The 22,058-nt window shown below is 36.4% G+C and overlaps 2 protein-coding genes across 5 annotated transcripts in view; one reads left to right on the top strand and one right to left on the bottom strand.

The window, feature by feature from the left end:
- Positions 1 to 3,775, bottom strand: part of mipol1 (mirror-image polydactyly 1) — an 88,969-nt gene extending 85,194 nt beyond the window's left edge. Inside the window, exons 1-2 of one of the 4 annotated variants that reach the window (XM_079633129.1) lie at positions 3,650 to 3,774; positions 2,493 to 2,599 (exon numbers count right to left, since the gene is read on the bottom strand). The gene's annotated coding sequence lies outside the window, so the exon portion shown is untranslated. Of the gene's footprint in view, positions 1 to 1,385; positions 1,571 to 2,492; positions 2,600 to 3,649 lie in introns of those variants that run through there. The other 3 variants (XM_079633130.1, XM_079633127.1, XM_079633128.1) reach the window with 3 other exon arrangements.
- Positions 2,516 to 21,387, top strand: tyro3 (TYRO3 protein tyrosine kinase). The gene is made up of 19 exons (XM_079633125.1): positions 2,516 to 2,879; positions 4,951 to 5,134; positions 8,767 to 8,867; positions 8,974 to 9,144; positions 11,286 to 11,372; positions 11,604 to 11,719; positions 12,361 to 12,541; positions 14,352 to 14,494; positions 14,877 to 15,015; positions 15,228 to 15,354; positions 15,645 to 15,739; positions 15,828 to 15,923; positions 16,659 to 16,739; positions 16,854 to 16,946; positions 17,305 to 17,426; positions 17,533 to 17,642; positions 17,775 to 17,934; positions 18,424 to 18,560; positions 19,497 to 21,387. Exons 1-19 carry the CDS (start codon positions 2,822 to 2,824, stop codon positions 19,915 to 19,917), a joined length of 2,622 nt encoding a protein of 873 aa, XP_079489251.1. The 5' UTR covers positions 2,516 to 2,821; the 3' UTR covers positions 19,918 to 21,387.
- Positions 21,388 to 22,058: the final 671 nt, after the last annotated feature.

A 22,058-nucleotide genomic window follows, 5' to 3' on the forward strand; every position in this document is an offset into this window, starting at 1 on the left:
TAGCCCTAAAGAGGTTTAACACCCGGACTGTTGCTGCCCAGAGTGAAGCACAGGATCATTGAGGGTTGTGGCTAAAATATCATGACATTCCCTACTGTGCTTGATGGACGCGTCACTGCCAAGGACTACAGAACCATTCTGGAGGACCATGTGCACCTAATGGTTCAAACATTGTACCCTGAAGGGAGTGCTGTGCATCAGCATGATAATGCACCAATACACACAGCAAGACTTGTGACAGAATGGTTTGATGAACATGAAAGTGAAGTTAAACATCTCCCATGATCTGTACAGTCACCAGATCTAAATACTTTTGAGCCAATTTGGGGTGTTTGGAGGAGCGAGTAAAAAAACAAACCGTTTTCCTCCACCAGCATCACAGTGACCTGACCGCTGTTCTGGAAGAGGAATGGCTAAAAATCCATCCGGCCACTTTGAAGGACTTCTATCCGTCATTCCCAGGACAAACTGATGCTGTTTGGCCGCAAAACGAGGCCCTTCACCATACTTATAAATAATTGTTGTCTAAAACCAGGTGTTTGTTTCATTTAGCATGTTAATTGAGTTCTAAAATACCATGGTATTAATTTATGATGATATTAATTTAGTTACATTGGGTTTATATGGGTCAATGATAAGCAAGGGTGTCTGATATTACTTTTTAACATTTAAACCATTTCCCAATGTGCCATTTTCATAAAAAGGTCTAAATGTGTTAAAATAATAATATTGGCACAGTTATAAAGGACTGGAGTACAATAAATGGTCACAGTGATATTGATTTAGTTGACAAACGTTTTTCAAATAATATTTTTAAATTAAATATGTTCACTGTTTATATAAATAATAAATTATAATAAATGACTAATTAAAAACTGAATAACTTTTTTGTATTAATTGCATGTATCAGTTACAAAAAATAAAAAAATAAAAAATTATACAATGTATGTATGTTACATAACTTAAACCCAGTTCCATGTCATTGACCCATACATCAAAGTACAATATAATTACTATCAAGCACAAGTGCCGAAAACTGCTGTCTAGATAGGCAGCACACTACGTGTTGAGACACAGCCCTTGAATCCATCCAAAATGCGACGCACAAGTATAATTGTATCAAAGTAACACATGACTAAAGCCGGTCTCTTTCAAACAGGTCTAATGTGTTACTATTACCATTTCTAGACAAGCCGTAACTAGTCAAAGAAAACGTTTCCACGTAGTGCTTTCACCCTGCTGCCTAAATCCCTCCTAGACTGGCGTCAAAATACAAACATTGGTTTTATAGCCTACTCTCTCTTCAAATTCATTAATCATTCAGTGAAAGCATGAATAATAATGCAATGAGACATCGATAGGAGTTGTCATTGAAAGTTTCTTACCATCACGGACTTACCATAATATAAGCGCTATGGGGTCGGCTGCTGGTCGAACAGGATTGTTTCCTAAAAGATTTTTGGAGGGGAACTTCCTACTAGTGTGCGCAGTCAAGCTTCATTCCGGCCCAGCGGGACAGACAGTGCTGTGTTTGACCACTAGAGGCCACTAGCTCACCGGTGCTTAACATGAGCCCGATATGATGATACCATATGATAACATATGATATCATATGAAGATATATGAAGTTTGGAAACATTTAAGTATTTTATGCTCGTCAATCCTGCTTTTATGTGACCAAAAAGACAGCAATATTGTGAAATATTATTACAATTTAAAATAAAGTTTGGGGTCAGTAATTGTTTTCTTTATTTTTTTTCATGAAATTAATACTGGTATTCAGCAAGGATGTGTTAAATTGATTAAAAAAAGTGATGATAAAGATTTATATTGTTCTGAATGATCATGTAACACTGAAGACTGGAGTAATGGCTGATGAAAATTAATCCTGCATCACATCAAATTAATTTTGCATCACAAAAATCAACTATATTTTAAAGTATAATGTATACCTTTATTTTAAATTGTAATAATATTTCACAATATTACTGTTTTTTCTGTGTGTTTTTTTTAATCAAACAAATGCAGGCTTGATGAGCATAATAAACTTTTTTCAAAAATATTAAAAATAATAATAATTGTAATAAGCAATTGTATAGTAATCTATCTATCTATCTATCTATCTATCTATCTATCTATCTATCTATCTATCTATCTATCTATCTATCTATCTATCTATCTATCTTTCTATCTATCTATCTATCTATCTATCTATCTATCTATCTATCTATCTATCTATCTATCTATCTATCTATCTATCTATCTATCTATCTATCTATCTATCTATCTATCCTTTACAACAACATATACAATACTATTTAAAAAATAGCCTGTATAAAAACAATTATTTAACTTGTCAAAAAGCATGCCGTCTTCATAATATAATACACGTAAAAATACATTCATTTCAGCTTCAAAAAGTTTGAACCCCCTGCTGTAAACAAGTTGAGGTTGTGTGCCGCAGTGACGTGCAGTGTCGTCACGTGACCTACAGGGGGCGCTGATTCCCGACTCTGCGACTCCTCGGATGTTTCCTGGCTGCTGTTTTTCGAAGTCGAGCTACTTGACTTGAACGATGATCACCGCGTTCTCACGAGCTCTGTGAGGATTTATCAAAACAATGAGAAGAATGCCATGTATACCGGGTTAACTACCGAAACATGATGTATTAAATGCAAGAGGGTGGTTTTGAAGTTGAAGCTTCTGTGAAGTCTATGAATATAATGGGATTTACGAACACTTAGTTAATTCATTAATCAGCGCTGTTCAAACTTTCTCAAGGTGAAGGAGAAAACTCAGCTCTTTAACAGAAGATGTTATAATGGGGCTTTCTCTTTGGATTCTGCTCTTGTTACTGCACTTCAATGAGGGAATTCACGGTAAGTTTGTTGAACTAATCGCAGAGTTTGTGAACGCAGTATTTCGTTAAACTCATCGGTGCTTATGTGTTGACGTGGACACAATGTTATAAGATAACATCGATGTAAATGTAAATAGGACGTTTATTATTAAACACAAGCAGAAAGTTCTAATAATCCTCTTTTATAACGTTTCGCATAATAATAATAATAATACTTTTGTGAAATGCCGAGGATTGACAGCATTTGTAATTACAAATTCAAAACTTATGGAGCCCGAACGAACTTGTTTGTTATTGTTGTGGTCGAGTGCGATCAAATATTTGTAATATTTTATCCTGGTTGCGGGCTGAGAATGAAATCGTGTTTCAAAAAGATACCTTTTTTCAGTTAAATTAAAGAGACACACTTTTTATTTGTATCATTATTTAACCAAATAAACTTTTGAAGTGGTATTAAAATAAAGCTAAAACAAGCAGCCATTTAGTGCCTAGCTATTCTGTGCTGATTGAAGCAGCTGTCATTATAGATAGATAGATAGATAGATAGAAAGATAGAAAGATAGATGTGTGAGGATGGGTACCGAAACCCGGTGTTGTGCCGAATTCTGACCCCGCCAAATTATTGCAAAAAGAACCGATACAAACCGTTAAAGTACCGTATCGATAAGCAGTATCGGTAAGAGTAAGTTAGTAATACCATTAAAACCTCAACGATACCCAGATAGGCAGCCTATGCTATTGATTTGTAGAGTTACATCATAAACAGGATACTGTAGTTTCCTCATTTACCTCTTTCCTGGGGAATGAATGTGATGTTTGATGCAGATGTTCTGGCCAGCTGTGTATTGTTGTCAGTCACAGTAGATCTTTCAGACATCTGCAGCATGCATGACGTCTGCTGTCCACAATCAGAGCTTGCACACTGACAGAAATTATGCCAGAAATGATGAAGTCGTGCACAAAAGCCTGTTGAAGGAAATATTAAACTTATTTCCAAATTTTTGGGGCGTAGTTTACATGTTGCTCATGTCTTGTCTTGAATTGTCTTGTTCTGTGTTTTTTTTTTTTTGATAGACATTTAGAGGCAAAAAGCCACAAACAAAGCATATTATGTAAATTATTGTGTTTGTTAATTAAGAAAACACTGCAGTTACAATATAGTGTGAAAAGTACTCAATAGACAGATATATACTATAGATAGACAAACAGACAGACACAACAGACAGATCCATAAGGTTTTTTTTGTGTGTAGAGAAGTGTACAGTAGTTTCTCTCTCTCTCTCTCAGTGGATGCATAATATTTCCTGAATTTTTTTTTTTTTTTACATAGTAATAATAATTTAACCTTAGACCTTTCTAATAATTTATAGTTATAGGCACCCTGCATGCTAGGTCCCCTGCAATTTTCCGTAAAATACTTTTCTGTGTATTTAACACGTTACAAAGTCAAATTCTAGCTTCCATTCGCAGTCTACTTGCACCTAATGCGCAACTTGTGACGTCGGAATTAGTGTAGTGCGTCATGGCGTAGTGTAAATATCAGCAGTATGTCGCATTACTCGCATAAGTTGAGCTTAGACTTAAGTCGAATCCGTTTGTTCGTTTGGCCGGAAGCTAGTTATTTTACTATATAAAGTTTAACTTTTAAATATGGATATTTTTCTTACACAAACTCATCGCTTCGCTTTAGAAGGCCTTTATTAACCCCCCGGAGCCGTGTGGAGTCCGTTATTATGGATAGATGCACTTTAATTAACTTTAAAATAGAAACAGTTTTAAAATGTGGTTCAATTTAGTAGACTGAAAAGGTCCCGTAGAGTAAATTACATTGTATCACTCGAACCTGGGCGAATTGTGTGCCAGTCACAGAGCCGGTCACAATTAACAAAGCGTATTGAAGATTTAAAACGTTATCATCAAACATGATGGCATATGTTATAGGCTTTCCAACTAATGTAAATCTAATTTTATAGTATTGAAGTATAAGTAGTAAGTTTATCTCTGTTCACATGTCCCGCAAAATCTTATCTGCTGTCCTGCAACAGAGTAATAACCAGATGGTCACCCTAGTCAAATTGTGTGTCCTCCAGGGGTACGGTTCACCAAAAACCCTTCCAACCAAACGGTGACTCAGGGTAACATGGCTCGTCTGGGCTGTGCCTTTGAGGGTTTGAGTGAACCTGAGATCCCCTGGATGAAGGATGGAGAGAAGATCTACAGCACTGATCAGATGTACATCACACTGGATGCACATCACTGGGAGACCTTCTACAGGTAGGACGGCATGAACCTGGAACTGTGCCCTAGTCCCTGATGTTGTTCAGAATTGTTTTTGCCAGTGGTCGGAAATTAAACATAACTGTTTGAAACTGTTTGCAGGGAAGAACTGAGACATCAGACAGTATGAAGGGGATGTTGCAACTGATTAGAATGTATAGTCATATGATATGCCAAATCTCAGATTTGATAGTGTGCAATTATCAAGGTTGTTTACTAAGACAAGTGCCACTATCACTGCTGTTTCTTTAACTAGTGTGAGATTTGAACACATAACACAAATGCCTTGTTGAGAAAATGTGTGCCAAATGATCAGGTTTTTTATGCCAGGCAGGCAATAAAACACATTAAAAATCAAATAGATGTACATTAAAGGTAGGGTAGGTAATTGTAGACTGGCTAGCAATAGCTAGCTAGCTTTGAAAGCATGAGATCCCACGCCTCCTTTAAAACACATGAACACACACAGCCAGAGCAGAGTCTGCAAAGTGTCATTAGGCAAGTCTCAAAGCACATAATATTACAATAATAATGAACGTGCACAACTTAAAGTGCTCTTACTTAAGTGTACCACCGGACTGCTGCAGATTCATTTTGCCGTTGATAGTGTTGACATAAAAACGCATCTGAGTTTGAGGGCATGAACAGCTCCAGGTAGAACATCATGGGTTGCCATCCTGTAATTTCGGTTACAAGATGGCGTGAACGCAGCATAAGCTCGTTGTTTTGGTTCAGGAGGAACTGTAAAAGGCGGCTGCTGTTTGTTTGTGGCGCTCAATGACTGTCTAGCATGAAACGCACTGATGACGTGTGATTTCTGCGCCAGCAGGGTAAGCAGAGGTATGGAAGTACATAAGTTGACAGGCAGGTAGGACATGTTATCCGGTCCGAATGCAATGATAGGACGGACATTTTTTGGTCTTGTGTCTTCCACCGGAGATAAATGTGCGTTTTTTATTTAGACCACTTCTTATATTGATTGCTATCAGGATGTGAAGAGAGTTTCAATCAGTAAAAAGTGTTTCTAAAAAAAAAAGGAGGGGCTGGAGCCATAGACACCAGAATATCATAGAGACTTGTGGGTAGACTATTTTGGTTTCGGCAAATGAACAAAAAAAAATCTTTTTTTTACACTTTTTGTCTTTAAGGTTGTGGCTCAGTGTCTCTATAAGTATAATTTTTTATTATCACAGTGGGCGCAGAGCTAAAACACCAGAACAGTTGTTTGTGCTTTTTTTTGTTGGATTTCACTGTAATTCCAAAATCATATGAGCACATTCTTAGCTGTCTGTATGGTAAAAGACACCAAGGTGAATACACTTTATCAAGGTCTTTTTTTTTATCAAGTCTAAAATGTTTGTTACTGTAGCCAGTCTCTGACCTTCAGAGTTTACAAAATTCAACCGTTTGCAAGTTAATTCTTGAGCACAATATGAAATTGCATGTGAATACTATGTTTTGTGAGCAAACAGTGTGCCAGGTTCTTGTTTTTCGATTCCTGAACTTAACCAGGATAGTTTAGGATACACTACCATTCAAAAGTTTGGGGGCCATAAGATTTTGTAAGAAATTACACTGTTATTCAGCAGGGACACATTAAATTGATCAAAAGTGACAGTAAAGACACTTACGATGTTACAATGTTACAGTAAATGCTTATTTTGAATGTTCTATTCATAGAAGAAAACCGGAAAAGTATTAAGGAGCTTAAAAAATTTAAGGAGCTCAATTGTTTTCACAACTGTTTTTATTATTATAGTTAATTATTGATGTTAAGAAATGTTTCTTGAGGAGCAAATCAGCATATTATAATGATTTCTGAAGGATCATGTGTCATGTAATAATGTAATGATGCAGAAAATTCAGCTTTACTATCACAGGTATAAATTACATTTTAGAATATGCTTAAATGGAAAACAGAGAAAACCTCAAACTTTTATGTAGTGTAGCTCAGTCAGCTTTTAAAACTGCATTTCACATAAAGACCATAATAAATAAATACAGATAGGCCATATAAATCAAAATATATAAAACTAAAGCTCACAAACAGTCACACATAGCAACCTTTGGAGATCATTACAGCTTTCTGTTGAGCAGTGAGTCAGGTAAATGCATTCCCTATAATGCAGATGTAATGCAGACATTAGTAACATGAGCTTGCTTTACTGAACGCTGTCAATGCGGATAATCTCTTGCACGTGTCGTGACACAGTCCAGTTGCCTAGATCTGTTTTAGGCCATTCTTAGACTAAACACAGTTTGGGTGGAAATTTGCTTTTTGAAAGTGCTGCCTTGCTGTAAGATTAGGCTAAAGAGGATAACAAACGGTAGAGAGAGAAACTGGCTTAGTGAATTATATAGACGTCACGTTTCCTCGCTGCATGCCATGCTGCCTGCATAATCTATAAATGACTAGTTTTACCTGGTGGGTGGCAGTTGTAAACAAATGTATACGTCATGCATTTCTTTTATGTGAATGCAATTCATGGCAGTTGTTTGCGCAACTGACCTTTGTCTACATTAATCTTAGCACTCTTAGACTGATGGCTCTCTTAGTTGTAAAACTTTGAGACTGATGTGTCATTATATGATCATTATTACACAAAGTTTTGGGATTTGCTACTTTTCTTTGTCTTATGTCATGTCAAGTCAAATCACATTTGTTTATATAGCACTTTATACAAATACAGATTGTTTCAAAATAGCATCACGGTAATGGATAAGGAATATTAGAGTAATGGGTTTTCAATTATGGAAGGAATCACATTTCAGCTGTAAAACAGCTCTAAAAAGATAATAGTGTCATTATTCAGCTCAGTTTAGTTAAAACAAACTATGTGAACATTTGCATTTGAGCTTGAGGCACATTTGATGAGCAGTGTTGGGGAAAGTTACTTTTAAAAGTAATGCCTTACAATAGATTCATTCAGATTCAGATTTATTAGCCATTTGCAGTATAAAATCACATTGGGAAAAAATGTGCAAGGAGTTTAAAGTGCAATGTCAACACATAAAATAACACCACACAATAAACAAACAAGCAAGTGCCACATAAAAACTTAAAAGTAAAATACTGTACATTAAAAGTCTAATAAAAAATTCAAAATGCCTGGTTTTAAAGTGCTTTGTTTAAAGTGATCACAGCTTGGGGAAAGAAACTGTATTAAATATTGTGTTACTCCCTAAATAAATCCCTAAATATTGAGTTATTCCCTAAAAAAGTAACTAAACTACTTAATTTCAAGTTACTTTTTTATGGGAAGTAATGCGTTACGTTACTTCTACATTACTCTTTTTAACGTTTCATCGTGTTTTCACAGATCGCACTTACTCTCGATTTCTCTCAACATGGTGACAGGTGTCAGGCAATACATGGGAAAACAAAGTAACTTGCGTTACTTGTTTGAAAAAGTAACTCCGATATTTTGTTGGGAATTTAAAAGTTACGTGTTACTTGAAAAAAAAGGAATCATTACTTTTTCTCATGTTACTTGTAATGCCACCCCCAACAGTACCGGTAAATGTTATTTTGGTTTCCATCAACATGAGTGTGTAAATGACACAATTTTAATTTGTGGTTGATTTAACCCTTTAAAGAGTGTCTAATCTGAGCGTTTCTTTGTCTTCAGTGTTAAATCCGTGCAGCAACAAGATGCCGGGAAGTACTGGTGTGAAGTTGAATATCGCGGCACGATCATTTCCTCTGAGCCTGCTTGGATCGCAGTAGAAGGTATGTCATTTTCTTCTTCTGAATCCTTCTAGTGTATTTCTCAGATCATATCTTGGTCCTTTAATGCAAATATTACACTTTTTGCCTCTTAATGCTCATATTTTAGGTGTGCCTCATTTTGTGGAGGAACCAGAGGATCTAGCTACATTTGCAGGGGAGCCCTTCAACCTGACGTGTGCTGCATCAGGTCCTCCAGAACCTGTGGAGGTGTTGTGGTGGCTGGGGGACCAACAGAAGGGTGATTTCATGCCCTCCCCCTCAGTTCTCTTTGTTAAAGGTGGGAGGAGCCAAGGGCCTGTCCCAATACCCACACTTGCGCTCTTTGCATTCGACCACTTGTCTACTTACATGATATCTTTCTGGTGTTTGGCCCAAGTGTTCAAGTGGGCGTGAAGACTTTTGATTAAAGGCTTGTAGAAAGAAGGTTTTCTACAGCTTGCAAACAGACACTTTTGAGGAGACAGTGGATTGCGAGCCATTAATTTGCAGCGCTGATTGAACTCACTCACATTACTTTACTTTACTTTACTTCCTGAACAAGTGTGCACCCAAGTGCGAGTTGCTTTCACATTCCCAGCTTCCCAATGGTATTTGAGATTGGCATTGATTTTGGCATTGTGTTTGATTATAGTATTCAGAATATAATGTGACACAAAAACAAGTATATAATGTTTTGTCACACTACACAACTACCTGAGCTACTCTTACGCTACTGTAAATTTAGTTTAGTTAGTTACTCCCCAATACTGCTCCTCTATTAGATAACTCTCCTCTATTAAATATTCCATGAACGTTTGTTTGCTCACAACAGCAAACAGTTAATGATTCAGTAATATATTAATCACATTATGAAACATCATGTGAAACATCTAAGATTCATATAGCCTCTTTCAAATCCTCTGTGAGATGATATATTAGGCAGATAAAATGTAGAACTGAGTCACTGTTGCTTTCAGTGGATTGGGTGACTTTGCAGATAGGGGAACTGTGTGATGTTTCCAGTGGGGCAAGTTTGTGCTTACATGTAAATAGTGTAAAAATGCATAGAGTTGTGTGAGAGATTTTTAGCAACAGGGTGACTTTGTGGATATTTTTGGTCTCATTTGAACTATCAAAGTGATTTGTTTTTCTCAAACCCTTACAGTTTTTTGACAGAACCAACAAAATATATTTTAAAAAACGAAAATACATTTTGATATGTTAGAGGTGTCTGATACATTTCTCATCATGTTCTTGTGGAGAAAAAGCCTCCTGTTACTGGAGAATGTCAAGGCCAGTTTCCCGCCTTGCCTTTACATTTTGTAACTGGAACTCTTGTTCTGTGAGCGAATGCATTATAGTAATCAATGCTGCCAGTGTGGTAAAGCCCAGTAAAGTAAACTTTCCATTTTAACAGCCCTTAGAAATCATTGAGTCATTAAGTCTGTGTCATGCGTTCCTATTATCAGCAACAAAAATGAGTTTGTGACTCACTCAGTTGAAAACGGCTTTTTTGCTCTGTCATTATATAAAACAGTGTGACAGCTGTCACGTCCTTGTTCATTTTGTCTATTCTCTTTGATTTCTCTTATATATATATATAAACTTTCTGATTCACTATTTTTTGCAACTCACTTTGAAAATTTCATGAAAATAATGAAATGATAAATATATATATTTATATATTATTTTTTGGGTGTATACTTTTTTAACTATACTTTTAATGGATGTTTTTTTAATATGGAAATATATTTATTTTTAAATGAAATTATACTCAAAAAAAAAAACTAAAACTGCCAGTACATGGCAGTAAATGTCTAAAATGTTTACAAGTAATTGAGTCAATCACTCATTCGATTCGTTCAAATGGCTGATTCTTCAGGAATTAGGTAAATGGCCCTTTTTATGAATGGGCCCTTTTTTTTATATGTCCTTTTATGACTGATTTGCTCATGATTGATTAATTTATTGTCGATAGATTGACCAGATTGATTCTATAGGCTATACACACATTCCGCAGTGAGTTGTTGCCCTGCTTAATGTACGTCACCAATCAACTGTATGAAATATAAGATTAACTATGTATGTACTATATATATGTATGTATATATATATATATATATATATATATATATATATATATATATATATATATATATATATATATAATCATATTTTGTATATTTAAAATATATAAAATATCATATATTAGTATTTTAAGCGATATTTATTTTAATCGTCATAAAAACAATGTTATTTGTTTTAATGCAAATATATATTCTCCTTTTTTCCCCTGTAGATTATAGGGTGAAATGTGACCCAGGCATGTTCTTGACATGATTCATGATATTTCACCCATTTAATATGCATTTTTGCAAACTTATTTGCAGGTGAAGCACTGACCACATGCAGCGATTTGTTTTGTATTTGCTCCACCAGGTGTGAATAAAAGTATAAAGTTTTACTGTGAGGCCAAGAACGCTCGAGGCATCTCCGTGTCACGCACGGGCACAGTGCACATTAAAGGTGAGACATACCACAGTGTTTTTTACTTCCCACTCACACAACTTTTAGTGCTGTAGTTCAGCGTACCGGTAATTGCTATCAAAATTCAAAAGTAGTTGTTGGTTTTTGTTTTGACAGTAATCCATCATAAACAGGCATCCATACAAATACAACCACAAAAGGCTTGTAGAAAGAAGATAAATATATGTTGCTGTTTTAATGTGTTTCTTTAAATGTGATTGTTATGTGCAGTCCGTCCTGATTCCCCCCGGGATGTCAAGGTACATCATGTGTCTGATCTTAATATAACCGTAACATGGAGTCCAGGTTTCACAGGGCACTCGCAGCTTTCCACCTGCACTATACAGGTAGGCTACTACATAGTGTTTGACATTATTGAATTCCTTTTTCTGTTCATTTCCTCGTGTTTTTCCTATGGCCGTACAGTCTTAGTGCTTGGTTGTTAAAGGAATAGTTCCCCCCGAAATGAAAATAATTGATTTACCCTCTTGTCATTCCAAACCCGTATGACTTTTCTCTTCCTGTGTAACACATGGAAGATGTTAGGAACAGGAAAAAATGTTTTATGTTGCTCACAAGTCGTTTGGTCTACTTTTAACCAGACCCTCACTACCTCTGGGCCAGTTGCATAATGTTAAGACTAGTTGCATAATGCTTAGCCACTATGTTAAGACTGTGTCTTAAGAACTAATTTGATCAACTAGTTCTGACTCAAATTAAACCGATCTACCTTTTTATGTAACTGACTTAAAAAAGTTAGCACCAGTCTTGAAGATAATAATTAGATGACTAACTTTTAAGACTAGTCTAAGCAGTTATGCAACCGGATAGAAGAGCAACTCACACTGGTCTCTTGAGAAAATATTTAGCATGTAAACAATTTTAGGAATCTCTTAAAAGTTAGCAAATGTAGATTCTATCTAAATTCTCAGGATTCAAATCTGTAACCTTAAACAAAAATGAATATCTGCCTGTTATCTAATTCTAGGTGTCAAAGGGATCTGGAAAGAAGGTGAAACTTCCTGATCTGGATGTTGTGGTTCCTCCCTTCCAGCATGTGTTTGGGGGGCTCCACAGTTACTCAAATTACAGTGTGAGAATCCGGTGTGATAATGAGGTGGGCTCTTCCCCCTTCTCTCCCTGGGTGGACTTTCACACTCCAGAGGCAGGTATGTGAAACTTTAGATAAGGTAATGATGCTATGTATGGTTTCTTTCTATTAGTCAAATTAACATAAATGGCTATTTAGCTTGAACAGCATTGCCGTTGATGAAATTACAGACATTTACATTTGCATTCATACATTTTGGCCAGACACTTTTATCCAAAGCAGCTTACATTGTTTTCAAAGTAAACATTTGATCAGCTCTTGCATTCCCTAGGAATCTAACCCATGACTTTGGCATAGCTAGTTCCATGCTTTACTGTTTGAGTTTCGGAATGGTAAGGTTCCCACAGGCATGGAAAACCAAATATCATGCCATTTTATCAAAATGTTTTCTTTAAGTTATTCTAAATGAGTTAATTCTCTTTAATTATTACAATATTTCTTTGAATATATTTCTTGTTCTTTATGAGTGCAGTTTCTATAAAAATGTATTTTGGTTATGTATGTAAGTTTCTTGATGTTCAAACACCCCATCCAGACTATAAGTAAACTATTAGGCAGAGTCCCCTGAAATACCTGTCCACTGTTAGAAAGTTCATAACTCATGTTTACGTTTAAAAATGAAGCATATTTTTACGGGTATTTAAGGGACCATTGTGACATGGCAATTTAAAAAGTATTTTTTATACATATTTTGGTTACACTTTATTTTGATAGACATTCTTATAAATATAAGTAGTAGAATAAGTAATTCTAAGTTGTAAATATCTTTGCAACTACATGCCAACTAACTAACTCTTATTAGAATATTAGTAGACTGTTATCTTAGGGTACAGGTTAGTAGAATAAATTGAAATGTACTTGCAAAGTTAATTATAGTCAGTAGAATGTCTGTTGGGGAGCATCAAAATAAAGTGTTAGCAGATATTAAGCAGACAGTCTACTAATACTCTAATGACGGCTATTGACATGTAATTGAAGCGTTACTAATAGTTAGTAGAATGACTAAAGTGGACTATCGGAATAAAGTGTTACCACTTTTATTTTTACTTTTTACTTGAAATATGTCTGTATGAAGAGTGTTGAGGTACAAAAAAGAGAGGAAGGAAGGAAGGAAGGAGCTTTTGTAGAATCCAGATCCATCTCAAAAGAAGCTTAAAGTTCTCTACAAGATGGTTGCTGCATGATACATCACTAAATTAACAGGTTTGGATCAAGGAGGGCTAATTAAAGATGACATTTAATTGCAAACTGTGGTAGTTCAAAGTTCTGTGAAGGACAGTCATGAGCGACTAACGTTTTTAAAATAGTTTTGGTGGGTTGGAAGTAAACAAACAGCCCAGAGAGTGGGTTCTGGCCAGATGCCTAGGGCAAGGGGTTTGGGAGGGGAGGAGCTGATGGATGGGTTTGAGGAGCAGAAGGGGTTTCTGAAGTTGTCCCTTTGCATGTTTGTAAACTGGTAGCACTGGCAGCAGTCCAGTAGATTCCTGGCTGAGTGGTACAATGCGCCATTGTGCGTGTCCCCAATCCATATAAATGCACTGCTGCCACATACAGAGTCCAATATTCTGCCACCTACTGGCCAAAGCAGTCATTGGAACTATTTTAAGTGGATTTGGTTTACATGCGTTTTTTTTTTTGTGTGTATCCACTATAAATAAGAGTGTATAACACTCCTCTCCACTTAAAATCCATTCCACAGATTCCAGAGGTTTGTTTCTCCTCCAAATCAGTGGAAAAAATGTGAACAAATTCCATCTGGGCCTGGCTGTGACATCATTTATTGTCGTGTAGAGGCGCTTGACACGTACTTCTGTCTGTACACCGGCAATTGCTCCCTTTTTTACTGTTTTCATATCTTTCATACACAGCACCATCAGCAGCTCCAAAGAACTTTACCTTTGAACTCAGCGAGCAGCAGCTCACTCTGTCCTGGGCGGCACTGGAACAGGAGGAGCTTTGTGGAAGATTACTGGCATATAAAGTGCAGTGGAACCATGGAGGAGAGAATCAGGTACACCATTATGAAGGAAGACACATTTACAGTAGACATTTCGCAACACTGACACTTTTATTGACCTGAACTGATTCAATACTGAATGTATTGAGCTGGATAATGACATTATTGTCTTCTGTAGAGCTGCTTTACTACTGAAAATTAAGTTGTTTCACGACTGATGAATTTTGTAACACTTCACACCAAGAACAATAATGTTCAGTTTATTATAAGCACGCGCTGCAGTTTTGTCGTCTGCCACTTTAAATACTCAAGCTTTTTAACAGGATGGATTCTGATTGGCTGTCAATTTTTTTTTTTTTATCCTTCTCCTGTGTCCTTATCTGTCAAACTAACCCTTACCCTTTATGCATATCCTTTATGATTTATGTCTCTATAGGATCCCTTACTGTTTAAGGACAACATTGCCCGTCTCTCGGGTGCAGGGCGATTCTTTAACGCCACCTTCCAGGTTGCTGCGTGCACAAACGCAGGATGTGGCCCATGGAGTCAGCCTGTTCTTGTGATGCCCGTGTCAGGTTTGTCCACTCTCATTGTCTCCCCTCCTGCCTCTTTGAAATAAATCAGGATTTCTGCAGTCACTGCAGCTTTTTTTGTGACAGCATTTTCTCATAATGCACCGCTCTAATCTCCTGTGTGTGTTCACTCGCTGCTCATTATGCAGGAATGGCTTAGCATCAGGCACTTTTGAGCAGAAGTGGTGATTAACACTCTCGTTGTGTCCTTTCAGCCACGCAGGCTCAGACCCAGAGGGGCCACATATGGGTGGGGCTTCTTTTCGGCCTTCTCGTGGCCACCATGGTGGGACTCCTGTTGGTTGTACTGGTACGCAACAGAGGCAAAGAGACCCAGTTTGGGTATGTGTTTACTTATGTTTTTATATTATTACACCCTATTTGCAGCCCAAACCACACATTTTGTCTGAACTAGGACTGAAATCCGGTCTCTTAGACTGTGAAAATCAAAATCAATGAAGACTGGACATACAGTTTGTAGTCCAAGAACTTGGTCTATTTTTTCAGTTCCATTCATGATGAAGTTTGTGTGTTTTGCTTTTGTTGGGCAATTTGAGTTTTGATGCATTTCCAAAATGTATTTTAAAACAGTGAAATATGGGTCATTTTGTCACATTTTGGTTTGTTTGCAGGTCTGCATTCACAACTCCAGGAACAGAAGTACCAGTTTCCTTTACAGCTGCCAGGTCCTTCAACAGGCAGTTCCCTGAGCTCCCCGAAACCACATGTAAGTGCACACGTGACTGCACCATCATTGACATCCTAAATAACTTGTTTTACAGGAAATTATGAATAATTACTCTGTATCCCTCTAGTGGACAGTCTAGGAATCAACAGTGATTTGAAGGCCAAGTTACAGGATGTTCTCATCTCTGAAAGACTCTTAACTCTGGGACGAATGCTTGGAAAAGGTACATTATGACCCAGAATCTCATTTTAGTCTCTTTTTGTTGGGACGGGACCTAAAGTGATCTACTTTGTGTACCAGTGATCTAAATGGTTGAAAGAATATATGCTGTCTTAAACCTCACAGTGCATGTCCTTTATGATACTTTTCTGCATCTCAGAAGAATAAAATTCTTAAAGTCCCCCTGTATTCAATTATTTTTTCACTTAAAACTCACCTTTGATCACCAAAATGACATATTTAAAAAATATTTTTCCTTGAAAATGCCTTGTCTTAATGCCTTAAAATAGCTTGAGTGTAACTCTACACCCATGTCTCATTTAGTATATGTGGTTCTATGAATATGCAAATTAGCCCCGCCTTCACTCACTCACACCAGCTCAGAGATCCACTCATTGACGATCACACGTTGACCTGATTGGTTACAGGGTAGTTTGTGACATCAGAAACACCAGTGATTTCAAACCGCGTTTTCGAGACTGTCTTTGGTTCACTGCAGTTTTAAAGAGAAAAAATACTCAGCAATGGTGTTGACTTATGAATTTGCACATGGTTTGTCTTAAAGCATATTAAAAGCACCAAATAGATATATGAACAGATATATATATGAACAATAGATATATATTTCACCACAGGGGGACTTTAAAAATGGATTATACTGACACAGTATACAGGGGTCACAGTTTTTACCTTTAAAAACTATGTTGATTGCTGTCAAAATAATAATATTGTTTTCTAGGTGAGTTTGGCTCTGTGAGAGAAGCTTTTCTCAAATCGGAGAATAACTCTGGGCAGAAGGTTGCTGTGAAAGTCCTAAAAAGTAAGTGTACATCTAAAATGATTAGTTCAATGAACAGTTGGATGCCTGTGGACCACGGTATTGGTGTTGTCATTGTTTCTGTGCATTCATGCATCTCTCTCTGTGCTTTTACAGCTGACATTAACTCATCCAGTGACATTGAGCAATGTCTGAAAGAGGCTGCCTATATGAAAGACTTCCATCATCCCAATGTCATTCCGCTTGTTGGTTAGTGGACACATTTTCCTTGCTTGGCATTTGGCTCAGAATCTATTTGCTTACGGAAATTAACCTTGGTTTTACTACAAAGAAAACACAAAAAAAACATGGTTACTATAGTCCAATTAACCATGGTTTTGCTACACTAACCATAGTTTAACCATGGAATTTGTAGTATAACTGTGCTTATACAATGGTTACTACACTTTTACCACATTAAAACCATAATTCATTTTCGTAAGGGATATGGGACAAATTCACATCAAGGCTAATCACTGAAGTGAAGTCAATGCAGTTCTGTGGATATTATCAAGCAGGACTCACTAGAAGATGTTACTTCAACATGGTTGTGAATTCGCTCCCACAGGTGTGAGTTTGCACAGGAGAGCCCAGCAGCGGTTACCTGTTCCTATGGTGATCCTGCCCTTTATGAAACATGGAGATCTCCACACATTTCTTCTAATGTCACGCCTCGGAGATGAACCATTTGTACGTTTTTCCTGTCACTTCCTCGCACACACACTGTAGCCACATCAGATGTATTTGGTCCATTCCTCCATGTAAATGTTTGTTGGTGTCTCCTGTTTTTTTGTAGGCCGTCTCTCAGCAGATTCTTATCCAGTTCATGCTGGATATTGCTCGAGGGATGGAGTATCTGAGCAACAAAAACATCATCCATAGGGATTTGGCTGCTCGCAACTGCATGTGAGTTTTTTATTATTAAAGTCAGCTCTGTGTAAAAGGAACATGATTTACTGATCATATTTAATGGGCATGTAAACTATGCAAATGATGAGTAACCTTTTATGTTCCCCTCATATAAATCTTTAATTTTAGGTTGAATGAAAATATGAGCGTGTGTGTAGCAGATTTTGGTCTCTCAAAGAAAATCTACAGCGGCGACTACTATAGACAGGGGTCTGTCTCTAAGTTGCCTGTGAAGTGGATCGCTTTGGAAAGCCTGGCAGACAATGTCTACACAACACAGAGCGATGTGGTAATCAACACTTTTTGTCTCATACATTATTTCTTTAATATTACTTGGTGAGTAATGGATAATGTAATGGATCATGTAAGTAATGGATAATGTTGTCATTACTGCAGAATAAACCCTAATAGGGTGAGCCAGACCCCAACATGGTTAATAAATAAATGAACATGACATATTGATTTCAATCTAAATAATTTTATTATGAGAGGCGGACAAGACCACAATTGTTAAATGAGAGATACAAAACTAGTACAGATATGTAGAAACAACCAGTTTGTTGGAATCGGGACAGTCAGTTATACAGTTTAGTGGTCATTATATAAAAATATTTGACCACAAAAGGATCAAACAGAATCTAGTAACCCAGAGAGTCATGTAATAATGTACTACATTAAAATCACACAATTTCTGAAAACAGAAATGCTTTCTTTACTGGGTTTACCACATAGCCCTTCACTGTTACTGTTCCTGGTACTGATGGGCTGTTTTTTTCAGTGGGCATTTGGTGTGACCATGTGGGAGATCATGACTAAAGGTCAAACGCCTTACCCAGGGGTGGAGAACTCCGAAATCTACGAGTATCTTATCAAAGGAGAAAGACTCAAGCAGCCTCCAGATTGCCCTGGTGACATGTAAGTTTTAATTGTTGTATTGCTTTTATGATATATGATATACAATTTCTTACAGTAAATACGTTCATTTGGAAAAAAAGGCATCCATTTGATCAAAGTCTGCATTTATTTGATACAGAAAATACAGTAAATATAGAAAAGACGGTAATATTATGAAATACTAAAGTCAAAAGTGTCAAAAAAATATGTTTTTGAAAGAAGTCTCTTTTGCTCACCAAGGCTGCATTTCTTTAATCAATAATACAGTAAAAACAGTAATATTTTCAAAGTGATTTTTTATATAATTTTTAGCATCATTTCTCCAATCTTCAGTGTCACATGATCCTTCAGAAATCATTCTGTTATGCTAATTTGCTGCTCAGGTAACATTTCTTATTGTTAAAAATGTTAAGCAGTAAAATGTTATTATCAATATTGGAAACCGTTATGCTGCCTAATATTTTTGTGGAAATGGTAATACCTTTTTTCAGGATTTTTTGATAAACAGAAAGTTAAATGAACAGCATTTATTTATTACATTTACTAAAGCATTTATTAAATAGAAATCTTTTATAAAATTATAAATGTCTTCACTGTCAATTTTTATCAATATAATGCATCCTTGATAAAATAAAATAAAAGTATCCATTTATTTTCTTTTTAAATCTTACCACTAATGTTTGAGGGGTATCATTGTTTCCCCAAAAATTTTAAGCAGTAAACACTGATTTCAACATTAATAAAAAATAATATGTTTCTGGAGCAGCAAATCAGCATATTAGACTGATTCCGGAAGGATCATGTGACACTGAAGACTGGAGTAATGATGCTGAAAATTCAGCTATTTGAAATAAAAATCTTTTGTAATATACAGTATATATATATATATATATATAAATTATTGTTTTTTTATTTATTAATCTTACTGAGCTATTTTCCGTATTTTCTCACTTCCAGTTACGAAATCATGCACAGCTGTTGGTCTCCTGTCCCAAAGTGCCGTCCTAGTTTCCAACACCTCATTGACCAGTTGGAGCTCTTGTGGGCGAAGCTGAATCCAGCTCCTGTAAAAGAGCCGTTGCTGTATGTGAACCTGGAGGAAGAGGATGGAGAACAGGCCTCTGGCCCGGGCGCAGATGTCGGGACCCGTAGTAGTGAGGATCCCTCTTGGGGAGTACCATGGCAGTGTGCAGGGATAGAGGAAGATGAAAAGGACTGGCTAATGGTGTCATCGGGAGCTGCTTTTGCTATTGGTGGAGACTACAGATACATCATGGGCCCATGCGGCGGCGGTATTGATGAAGAGAGCAGGCGCTCTGATGATGGCCTATCGGAGGATATCAGGGACGAGGAAGAGGACATCATCATTAATGTGTGATTTGTGTTGTACTTACATAATCTCATAGGTAATGAATGATTGCACAAGTTGTAAAGACTCTTGTAAAAGAACAGTGAGTCCGTAAAAACATTCCTGAGTTGTTTTACTGGTGAAATTCCAGGAATAATACTTAACACGAAGAACTATTATCTATGCTAACTCTTGAGGCATGACGTGGACATACAATCAGCTGCTAATACTTTTAGAAACATGATTTGACATGTTTATTTCAATGATAATTATTAATTATGACTGTAGCAAAGCTAGTGTTTCAACAAATGCAATGTTTAGAGTCAGATCTGTGATTTATGAAGTGTAAAATTTTATTGTTAATCCTTGTGCATATATGTGTCTTTGCTGGTATATTTCCGGCATTATTTGCGTGTTTTGTACGTGTGAAGTGTCAATCACGTCTTGGGACTCACATATGTGGTGCCTTTTGTTTTATAACAGTTCCTGCACATTTGTTACATTGCATGAAGAAATTCCTTTGGATTTAAAATGCATACTATGACATAAGCTCAGACTGTCGGTTTTATACTTGTAGTTAAATGAATGTTCCGGGTTAAATGGCCTACTGATTAAACTGTGCACGCTGTATGATTGCAAAATTATTTCTATGAAACAGTGTTTTTGCAGCAGCGAACCCCTGAAAGATTTGTCATCTGTGTCACTGCTGAATAATTATGCAGAAAACATTGCCATAGATAATCATTTTGACATAATCATAATTTTGCATAATTTACATAGAACAATTGTACAAAGACCTCCATTTTAAGCATGTTACTGTCAACACGTTTTTTTTTTTTTTTTTTGCAGGGAATACAGTATTTTCTGTGGTTGTTTCATTTAAACCGGAATATTACGCTTTACCTGTACAGCAAACCCTCATTAGAGCATTTTGAAGGTGGGATATCAAGGGACTTTAGGTTTTATTAAGTGCAAGTTTCATTTTCCTTTTATTATGCAGCAAGCATTGCCGCACAGAATGAGCCTGTTTTTGCTAATTGTGTTTTTGAACCTGTTAATGAGTTGCGTGAAAGATATCTTCAGTGTTTGTTTTTTAAAATCAGAAGACTTTGTATGTCACTTCATCAGTGTACGGCTGAAACTCAGTTTTCGAGTGTTAGATCATGTAACAAACATTGTCAAATGTGTTGTGGATAAATCTGACGCATCATTCAGTGTTATTAACTCTTGTAAAGGGCTGTCTGCTTATCTCAAATCAATGAAATGGGCAAGATGATGTTTGCATGTGAAATACCTACCATACAGTTCAACAGAGAGTAAACAATGGCCTTAATGTAAGCAAAATGTGGATTTTATTCAGAGTATAAATATCAAGAATGTTGCTCAGAAATAGCAATGTCTGAGCTCTCTATGTTGATCATTTGGGTGGTGCTTACAACTGTTGTTTTCCATTTTATTTCAGAAACTGTAAATAAAACATCTATTCTAGACCTAAAAATCACCAGAGTTTAAGTTTATTGGGGATGTGGCTTTAAAGGACAAAGTGAAATCAATATAGCATGTAATGTCAAAAATATAAAATATTTGACAATACAATAATATTAGTTTTTTTAAAAATATATTAGATATAAAATTGCTCTTTGAATATCCAAAAATCATCCTTATATTTGCATGTGTGCATGATTTTATTGAGATGGTCTGTGCTGCTGTCACCTTTTCCTGCTGCAATGCATCAAATACTCTTCAGGTCAGCACAATCCTAAAACGTACTGTACATAAATAGCCAGAAGACAGAGACAAAAAGGAAATAGACAAGACATGTAACACATTCCTCGTTTTTGGGCTTTGTTATACCCCTTCAACCATTATACAATTGCCTGTCCTCTGAGTACGAAAATAAACGTCAGACAAACGAGTGGAGAGCATGTTCAATGGAGCATTGTAATAAATTAAGCTTTTGACGGCAGAGCACTGAAAGAAAGGGTTTGGCATCACCATGAACAAAACTCCCTTTGTCTCAAAATCCGCGTGTATGATTCTTAAGATGAACATATGATGCATCTTTGCCGCGCTTTTCCAAATCAGACGTAATATAAAACATTTTACGCAACGACTCTTTTTTTTATCTACGATTTTCGTCATTCGAATAAAAACCGACGCATTGCGAGTCG

The sequence above is a fragment of the Phoxinus phoxinus genome, assembly GCF_949152265.1.
Source record: "Phoxinus phoxinus genome assembly, chromosome: 13".
Lineage (NCBI taxonomy): Eukaryota > Metazoa > Chordata > Actinopteri > Cypriniformes > Leuciscidae > Phoxinus > Phoxinus phoxinus.